A 10,000-nucleotide genomic window follows, 5' to 3' on the forward strand; every position below is an offset into this window, starting at 1 on the left:
GAGACACAGACAGAAAGATGGGAGGTTGGTCAGAAAGACAGAGGACAAACACAGTCCCTCTAGTGACGCTGCCCCGAGGTTCGCACGAACTAGTGGCTCAACTTGGCGGACTTTTTTTGTGACGTCCAACAAAGGGAGGCTAACAGCACGGGTTGTTTCCCTTTAGCGGCGCAGCTCCACTCCTCGCACATCGGTGTCAGGAGGAAAAGACGTGAGAGTTATCTCACGCTTGTGCGTTTCCTCTGACAACTCTCTCTCTCTCTCGGCGAGTGACAGTATTATGAAGCCTCTATTGAGTCTGCATAGAAGAGCTGTAAAACTGATTCTTTTAAAATCTTCATCATTAACTATATCTGATTATAAAGCTCTTGATATCCTCCCACTGAAAACAAAACATCTATTTAACAAAGGTCTGTTTATGTTTAAAATCATGTCTGGATTTGCTCCCCCCTCTCTGAAGAATAAATTTGTAACCAACATTCATTGTCATGTTCATAAAGTTATGGTACCACTTCCAAGGATCGATCTTTTAAAATCTAGTCTGTCGTATTCAGGGGGCTGTTTATGGAATGGAATATTATCCTGCCTCGATGTAAACACTGTAAAAAGCATCCCTAACTTTAAAAAACATGTATCGTGCACATTTATTGAAAAACACATGTGATTATGTGACACATATCAATTATAAACAACACAAACATGTATAGACTGTCAATATATACACGCCTCTCTCCTCCCCTGTCAGTCTCTCTCTATGTCTGTCTCCACTGTCACTGTCACTATATCTGTCTGTTCAGTCAGCCTCCCCTACCTTCTTTACTCTTCCCCTTGTCCATTCTTCCTTCCGCTCTCCACCACGCCCCTACCCTATTGTCCTCGTTGTTATTCATCTATCGCGATATTGTATTGTACATAAGTTCTATGTTTATGTTTGCACATGCTTGTGTAATTTTGACGTTGGTGTTGTGAATTAACTCTGGCTTCTTTTTTTTTTCATTTTTTTTTTTCAATTATTATTCTTGCCCAGAGGGCCGGATGTAAACAAGTACTTTGTGCTTACTCATATACCCTCGTAAAATAAAATTTCGTTCGTTCGTTTCTCTCTCTCTCTCTCTCCCTCTCTCTCGTCTGAGTGTTGAAATCTGAGGGTCTCACTATGTGCATGGGGTTGGAGGGAAGGAGACCGGGGGTAGGGGTGGGGATAGAGAGTTCTTGTAGCTTGTTGCTTTGTAGTTGTCTTTTTCATTACTTTCTTTCTCGGGTGAGTTTCAGTGAATTTTGTCGTCGATATCTTTCTTGTTAACAGTTCTGTGTTCATGTGTTCTTTTGATGTAGCTCCACATTCCCCCTTTTTCCCCCTTCTCTTTTTCTACCCCAGGGCTGGGTGGTAAGAAGTATATGTTTTGCTTGTCTTATTACCCCTGGTAAAATAAAATTTCGTTTCGTTTCTCTCTCTTGACCATGTGTTGAATGTTTCGGGTCACTCTTCATGCATTTATTCATTTAATTTTCTGACAAATAAATTCTCTCTCTGTGTGTGTGTGTGTGTGTGTGTGTGTGTGTGTGTGTGTGTGTGTGTGTGTGTGTGTGTCTCCTCTCTGTCTCTCTCTGTCTCAGTGTTCAGTTCTCTCCCTATGTCTCTCTCTCTCTTTCTGTGTATGTCTCTCTCTCTCTCTCTCTATCTGTGTGTGTGTGTGTGTGTGTGTGTGTGTGTCTGTCTCTCTCCTCTCTCTCTCTCACTGTCTCTCTCTCAGTGTTCAGTTCTCTCTCTTTGTCTGTCTGTCTCTCTTTCTCTCTTTCTGTGTCTGTCTCTCTGTGTGTGTGTGTGTGTGTGTGTGTGTGTGTGTGTGTGTGTGTGTGTGTGTGTGTGTGTGTGTGTCCCTCCCCCTCTCTGTCTCTCTCCCTCTCTCTCTCTCCCCCATCCCCCCTCTCTCTCGTGACCATTAACTGAATGTTTCAGGTCACTCTTCATCCATTTATTTATCTGTTTACTCTTGTGTTGTTATATCTTTGGTTTGACACTTTCGTCTGAAAAACGTGCACCTCTAGACATGAGAACTTTTCAATTAATGTGAAAAAAAATGTCACAGTCTCTCTCTCTCTCTCTCTCTGTGTCTCATTCTCTCTCTATCTCTGTCTGTCTGTCTCTCCCTGTCTCTCTCTCTCTCTGTGTGTCTCCATTTGTCTGTGTGTGTGTGTGTGTGTGTGTGTGTGTGTGTGTGTGTGTGTGTGTGTGTATGTGTGTGTGTGTGTGTGTGTGTGTGGTGTGTGTGTGTGTGTGTGTGTGTGTGTGTATGTGTGTGTGTGTATGTGTGTGTGTGGTGTGTGGTGTGTGTGTGTGTGTGTGTGTGTGTGTGTGTGTGTGTGTGTATGTGTGTGTGTGTGTGTGTGTGTGTGTGTGTGTCTCTCCTCTCTCTCTCACTGTCTCTCTCTCAGTGTTCAGTTCTCTCTCTTTGTCTGTCTGTCTCTCTTTCTCTCTTTCTGTGTCTGTCTCTCTCTCTCTGTGTGTGTGTGTGTGTGTGTGTGTGTGTGTCCCTCCCCCTCTCTGTCTCTCTCCCTCTCTCTCTCTCCCCCATCCCCCCTCTCTCTCGTGACCATTAACTGAATGTTTCAGGTCACTCTTCATCCATTTATTTATCTGTTTACTCTTGTGTTGTTATATCTTTGGTTTGACACTTTCGTCTGAAAAACGTGCACCTCTAGACATGAGAACTTTTCAATTAATGTGAAAAAAAATGTCACAGTCTCTCTCTCTCTCTCTGTCTCATTCTCTATCTCTGTCTGTCTGTCTCTCCCTGTCTCTGTCTCTCTCTCTCTGTGTCTCCATTTGTCTGTGTGTGTGTGTGTGTGTGTGTGTGTGTGTATGTGTGTGTGTGGTGTGTGTGTGTGTGTGTATGTGGTGTGTGTGTGTGTATGTGTGTGTGTATGTGTGTGTGTGTGTGTGTGTGTGTGGTGTGTGTGTGTGTGTGTGTGTGTGTGTGTGTGTGTGTGTGTGTGTGTGTGTGTGTGTGTGTCCCCGTGGCTGGAACTGGTCCTGTGCCAGGCAGCATGAGGTGGTCTTTGAAGCGCCAAGCTTCCTCAGTGTTAAAAGTGTTCCTAAGTGTACCGTGGAATTCGAAGAACATTCTTATCGTTGAGGACACACACCGACAGATAAGCCTGCTTGCCTACTCATCCGTCGGTCCGACGGGAGACTCCATCATCACTATAGCAGGCCATGTAGTTCGCATGCCAGACCACCAGCTCCCCAAGAAACTGCTGTACGGCGAACTCCAACATGGCAAGCGCTCCCATGGAGGCCAAAAGAAGCGCTTCAAAGACTGAAAGCTTCTCTGAAGGCCTTCAACATCAGCCACGACACATGGGAGCTGAATATAATGGACAGACCAAAGTGGCATTCAGCTGTCCACAAAGGCGCCAAATCCTGTGAGGCCAACAGAATCGCTGCAGCAGAGCAACGCAGACAGGCCAGGAAAAGCAGTGCCAGCAAGTCCCCGACAGCTACCACCATCCCCTTTCCACACTGTGTCAGAACCTTCCGGGCGCGCATTGGCCTGACCAGTCATCTGCGCACCCACAGAGCCCAACCCCCCCTCTCCCCCCCTAGGATGACTAGATGGTCTTCGTCGATCCCGACGGACGAACCACATACAGCATGGGCAGAACTGTGAGTGACAATGTTGTCACAGAAAACGTCAGAAGACGTGTGTGTGTGTCTGTCTTTCTGATTTATCTCCCCTGGCACAGCTCGAGATTGGTTACTTAAATTGTGGAATGCCTGATCACGATCACCTCTGTGTGTGTGTGTGTGTGTGTGTGTGTGTGTGTGTGTGTGTGTGTGTTTGCGCCTCAGTCTCTGTCTCTCTCCCTGTCCCCCCGTCTCTCTCTCTCTGTCTCTCCCTCTATTTCTCTCCCTCCTCTCTCTCTCTTTGTCTCTCTCCCCCCCCTCTCTCTCTCACGCGCGCGCGCGCTTATGCTGGCAACTTCTCTCCCAATCGTTATTACTTTTTTTCGGAACTTCAAAATTACTTCTCCCCCCTCTCTCTCTCTCTCTCTTCCACACACACACACACTCTACCACAGTCAAGTCACGTCCAAACAGATTACTTCTAAAAAACAGAAGCAATTTTTTTCGGAAGAACAGAAAATCGCGCGAACCTTAAGGAAAGAAGAAGCGGCAAGAGATAATCAATAATGCAAATCACTCCAATCCCTCCCCCCCCCCCCAACCCCCTCCACCTCCCATCCCCCGTACTCCTCCCGTTCTCCGATTCCAGCTATTTTCTAATAAAGCGATACCCCCCCCCCCCCCCACCTCCGCCCCCCTTCATCATCTGTTGATTCTCCTGTTCGTCCTCCTCAACGTTCTTCTACTTTCCCAGTCTTCCAATATTTCTCTCATACTCTTCCTCCTCCTCTTCCTTCTCCTCTTCGTCCATCCTCTTCTTCATTTCCCGGCATCCTATTCCTCCACATTCCCCCAACATAGTGTGTGGCTGTCCAAACCGGGAGCTGTCCTTAACTGCGGGTCATACCGATATATCATTATCAACCAGTGTTGTCCTTAACTGCGGGTCATACCGATATATCATTATCAACCAGTGTTGTCCTTAACTGCGGGTCATGCCGACACATCATTATCAACCAGTGTTGTCCTTAACTACGGACAATGCCGAGAAATCATTATCAACCAGTGTTGTCCTTAACTACGGACAATGCCGAGAAATCATTATCAACCAGTGTTGTCCTTAACTACAGGTCATGCCGACAAATCATTATCAACCAGTGTTGTCCTTAACTACGGACAATGCCGACAAATCATTATCAACCAGTGTTGTCCTTAACTACAGGTCATGCCGACACATCATTATCAACCAGTGTTGTCCTTAACTACGGATCATGCCGACAAATCATTATCAACCAGTGTTGTCCTTAACTACAGGTCATGCCGACAAATCATTATCAACCAGTGTTGTCCTTAACTACGGATCATGCCGACAAATCATTATCAACCAGTGTTGTCCTTAACTACAGGTCATGCCGACACATCATTATCAACCAGTGTTGTCCTTAACTACAGGTCATGCCGACACATCATTATCAACCAGTGTTGTCCTTTACTACGGATCATGCCGACACATCATTATCAACCAGTGTTGTCCTTAACTACAGGTCATGCCGACACATCAATGTCACGGGTCCTGCCGACAAACCGTTGTCAACCAGTTGTTGGCTGGCTCAAATATACTATTTTGCATTTAATTTTAAGAGAGTTGCTGAATCGTTGTCGGCTTGCGTAACCTGAATCTCATGTTGTTTTAACGCCGGGGGTCTTAAGTTTAAAGTTTGGCAGAGGAGGAAGCTGCTGTTCCAACTATCTGGGTCAGAATTTGATTATGGTGGAGAGTGAGTGTCTTGCCCAAGTTACATCCCAACTCTCTCTCGGACAAGAGGGTTTCAGGACAGTCAGAAACACCGGAAATCAGATCACAGGAGGTGACGGGCGCAATAGCCAAATGGTTAAAAGCGCTGGACTTTCAATCTGAGGATTCCGGGTTCGAATCTCAGTAACTGCGCCTGGTGGGTAAAGGGTGGAGATTCTTCCGACCTCCCAGGTCAACATATGTGCAAACCTGCTTATGCCTGAACCCCCTTCGTGTGCATACGCAAGCAGAAGATCAAAATACACGCGTTAAAGATCCTGTAATCCATGTCAGCGTTCGGTGGGTTATGGAAACAAGAACATACCCAGAATGCACACACACTCGAAAACAGAGTATGGCTGCCTACGTGGCGGAGTAAAAACGGTCATACACGTAAAAACCCACTCGTGTACATACGAGTGAACGTGGGAGTTGCAGCCCACGAACGAAGAAGAAGAAGAAGAAGCAGGAGGAGGAGAAGGAGGAGGAGGAGGAGGAGGAGGAGGACCTGGACACTCATGTTCATCTCCATGCCCAGCGTGGCGTCACTAAGCACCTTGGGCAGGAGGAGGAGGGAGGAGGAGGAGGAGGAGGGACAGGAGGATTACCTGGACACTCATGTTCATCTCCATGCCCAGCGTGGCGTCACTAAGCACCTTGGGCAGCCCCAGACTGAAGTTGGCCTTTCCCCCGATGGAGTATCCCTTCTGGTAGCTGACCGTCACACTGGCCTTCCTCGTCTTGTCGAACCTGCACGGCAAATCAACTGCTTGTGTTATCACTGTGTGTGTGTGTGTGTGTGTGTGTGTGTGTGTTGTGTGTGTGTGTGTGTTGTGTTGTGTGTGTGTGTGTGTGTGTGTGTGTGTTTTGTGTGTGTGTGGGGGTGGGGAGGGGGGTGAATGTGTGTGTGGTGGGGGGGGGGGGTATTGGGGTGGGAGTGTACTCTGTGTGCGTGTGCGTGTGCGTGTGTGTGTGTGTGTGTGTGTGTGTGTGTGTGTGTGCGTGCGTGCGTGTGTTTAGGGGGGGAGGGGGCCGGAGGGGGGGTTGGGGGTGTACTCTCTGTGTGTGTGTGTGTGTGTGTGTGTGTGTGTGTTTGTGCGTGTGTGTGTGCGCGCGTGTGTATGTGTGTGTGCGTGCGCGTGTGGGTTGATGTGTGTGTGTGTGTGTGTGCGTGTGTGTGAGAGAGAGAGCGTCACAGAGAGAGAGAGAGAGAAGAGAAGAGAGAGAGTGCATCAACAGTGTGCAGTTGTACGTGCAGATACCCAGATAAAGCTGTGTAAAACTAGTTACCCAAGCACCTGTACACCAAACTTTCTTAAAATGGAGACAGATGCTAGTGCCAGGTTTGGTCAGGTGTTATATATACATAGATAGATAGATAGATATGTATATATATATATATATATATATATATATATATATAGAGAGAGAGAGAGAGAGAGAGAGAGAGAGAGAGATTCAAGATGATTTATTCATATAGGCCAAGGCCCCTAATGAAGGGGTATATGAACAGACAACAATGAAAAACAAAGAAAATGAAAAACAAAAACAAAAACATTTCACATAATACAACATACATAGAAAACTCGATATAACATAAGTTCAAATGAAAACTAGCCTAGCAACAAAACAGTGTTTTCATGACGCAATTGTTTCTCGGACTTTGAAAGCAACAATATAGACATTGATCAAAATCACCGCGTTACACTGAATGAACTCAGGAGTTTGCTCGTGACTCACGCCTGTAAACACGTTAATTTGTCCTTGGTTGTATATATATATATATATATATATATATATATATATATATAGAGAGAGAGAGAGAGAGAGAGAGAGAGAGAGAGAGATGCACTATCAACTTTATACAACTGGTGAATGTTAACAATTGTCTCTGTCTCTATTGCTCAGTACCATATTCGGTGGGCACGTTGACGTCACACGTGCTTGTCAACCATTATAAAACCGGTTAATGTTAACATTTCGTCCCTACGTTTTGTTCATTATCTTATTCAGTGTGCACATCAAACATTATCAAACTGTGTTCAAGTACAGGTAAGTCACATGCCTCCAAGTTATATCAGATGTGCGTGCAAAAGTTGACAGAAATGACTGTATTGTGTACATAAAAATTTATCAAAGTCATGTTAAAAATCAAGGTTTTATCACAGTAATGTCACATAATTATGCTATCATACATTATCAAACAAACGTCACATTTGATATCAAGCTCTGTCAAAGACATAATTTATTATTCAATGTACATGTCATTTAAAAAAAAAATTCTTTGCATTAAAAAAAAAAGTTACACGTTCACAAACACCAAAGAAATGTTAGATATACATTCCAGGCTACATTAATGAAAAGTGACAACTATAACAAAATCAATTAGATGTAATTAAGGTGAAACATTCATGCTTGGTCAGGATAATGTCAGATATAGGAGTCAAATGTTATCAAAATAATAATTATGACATGCACATTTTTGTCAACTCATTCCAACTCACAACTACATGTCTGCTACAACTCCCCAGGACTAACACTACATGAGACCACTGCAGAAAAAAAGCAGGGTGGTTCACTAAAACAGTGAAAATCGATGAGGAATTGTTCTTTTAACTCACTCAGTACGGCCAGTCCTCTCTTCTCCTCTACACAGACTCCTCGGATGTCCAGTGGGTGTCTCAATGACCCAACCTTTAGCTTCCGTCGTCAGAATTGTGGTATTCTTTGTCAACATTCACCTCTTCATTATAAGAGCCTTCCGCTTGCAATATTTTGATGGTGGTAATTGGGGTGAAACGCTGTTAACGTCGTCTTTCGCCGTTCGTATGAAGAGAGTTAATCGGTCAAACGAAGCTTCGTTTTCATACTCCCGGAATCAGTAAACGGTTCAGTTTAGAACGCGAACTGTACCAAGCAAGAATGAACGAAATTTGAATAGTGTGTTGGTATGAGAATACTCGCACCTGGTCAACAGGGGAAGTAATTATGGTACGAGTTATCTCGTACCTGGGGTAGAACGCGTTTTAAAAAGCTGCGCCAAAATAACTCTTAACGGGTGCTGTGGCCAAATGGTTTGAGCCCTGGATTATCGCCCGAGCTTCCTCGAGTTCCATTCCCGGTTCGGTGCACCTGGTGGGTAAAGGGTTAAAAAAATTTTCAACCTCCCAGGTCAGCATGTGCAGACCTGCTAGTGCATGAACCCCCTTCATGTGTACACGCATGCAAAAGATCAAATATACGCGTCAAAGATATTGTAAACCAGGTCAGTGTTTTGGGCCACGGAGACACGAAAATACCCAGCCTTAATCAACCACGACAGAGTCATCGTCAGCTCTATGCTGGCCGTGTAACTCAGAACTCAAAACGTTTTTATTCAAAGTTTAAGATTTTAGGTATAGCCTATTCTTCCAATCTGTCCTTGCAAATCTACATCTCTTACAAATTGCACACACATAAATAAAGGGAAAAGGTATTCATGCAGAAGGACATACATAATGAGAGAGAGACAGAGAGAGACAGAGAGAGAGAGAGGAGAGAGGGATATATATCATCTATATATCCCATCGAAACCTCGTGTTTTCCAGAAATGAACCAAATACAAAAAACAACCACCCCCGCCCCCCGCCACACACACACACACACACACACACACAAAATCCCCGATACACATCACCAAAAAGAAATCACCACCACCACTATGTCCATCATCAACAACAACTTCTACTGGCTGGCAGAGTACCCGTGCTCAGAGAAGATGACAGCCGTGGCTTGACGTGACCTGTCATCAAATCTGAAAAGCCCACCTCTTCCTCGTAATCATCGTCGTCATGATTATTCACGTGACCGAAGTCAGTCCTCATTCACGATGAAACAAACAGTTAATCATTGTGCTCTTGCTCTGATGGCACTAAAAAAAATAAATAAATAAAAAAGCGAGAAAAAAACCCACAACAAACCAACAACCCACAAAACCAGCTATGGTTCTTTGACAAGTGACACAGATGCACCAATCAATGAAAAACGCAATAAAATAAACAATATAGAATAAAATAAACAAAACCAAACCCACACATCACAAGAAAATAAAATAGAGGTTCTAAAAAAAAAACCCACACAATATACAGGACATTCCATGATAAAGGTAAAAAAATGAAACAACAACAACAAAACAAGAGAGGCAAGGCCTTCAAGACTCACTTGTGATACACTTAAAAAAAAATCCAAGCTTTTTATGTATTGAGTATAATTTCAAAATGTAATGTTTAAGATGATAAAGATCATTTTAAAGCAAATTAAGTCCCCTATCATTAATTACAGAGTAATTTCCCTTCTTTACTATCTGCACCAAAACGTTTACAAAATAAAATAATAAAACTTCCATGCTTAGCAAAAGAAGTTCCTGTTTGAACAAAAAATGATAATAATGGCTGCTCTAGTTGTTGGGTCAGAATATCAGATCAAAGTGCCAAGTTTAGAGAATACAAAAAATATAAATATAACTGTAAATGCAATTTGCATATAATTAGGCTTCATTTTTTAAATTTTTTGTGCGCATCCCAGAGGTGCAATATTGT

General features: G+C 44.0%; 1 protein-coding gene across 2 annotated transcripts in view; it reads right to left on the reverse strand.

Moving 5' to 3' along the window:
• The window catches only part of LOC143275427 (uncharacterized), a 41,836-nt gene that overhangs the window by 3,454 nt on the left and 28,382 nt on the right, over positions 1 to 10,000 (reverse strand). For both annotated transcript variants that reach the window (XM_076579511.1, XM_076579509.1), the window contains exon 5: positions 6,032 to 6,173. In XM_076579511.1, coding sequence (XP_076435626.1) covers positions 6,032 to 6,173 — 142 coding nt within the window. The remainder of the gene's footprint in view (positions 1 to 6,031; positions 6,174 to 10,000) is intronic.

The sequence above is a fragment of the Babylonia areolata genome, chromosome 30 (genome assembly GCF_041734735.1).
Source record: "Babylonia areolata isolate BAREFJ2019XMU chromosome 30, ASM4173473v1, whole genome shotgun sequence".
Lineage (NCBI taxonomy): Eukaryota > Metazoa > Mollusca > Gastropoda > Neogastropoda > Buccinidae > Babylonia > Babylonia areolata.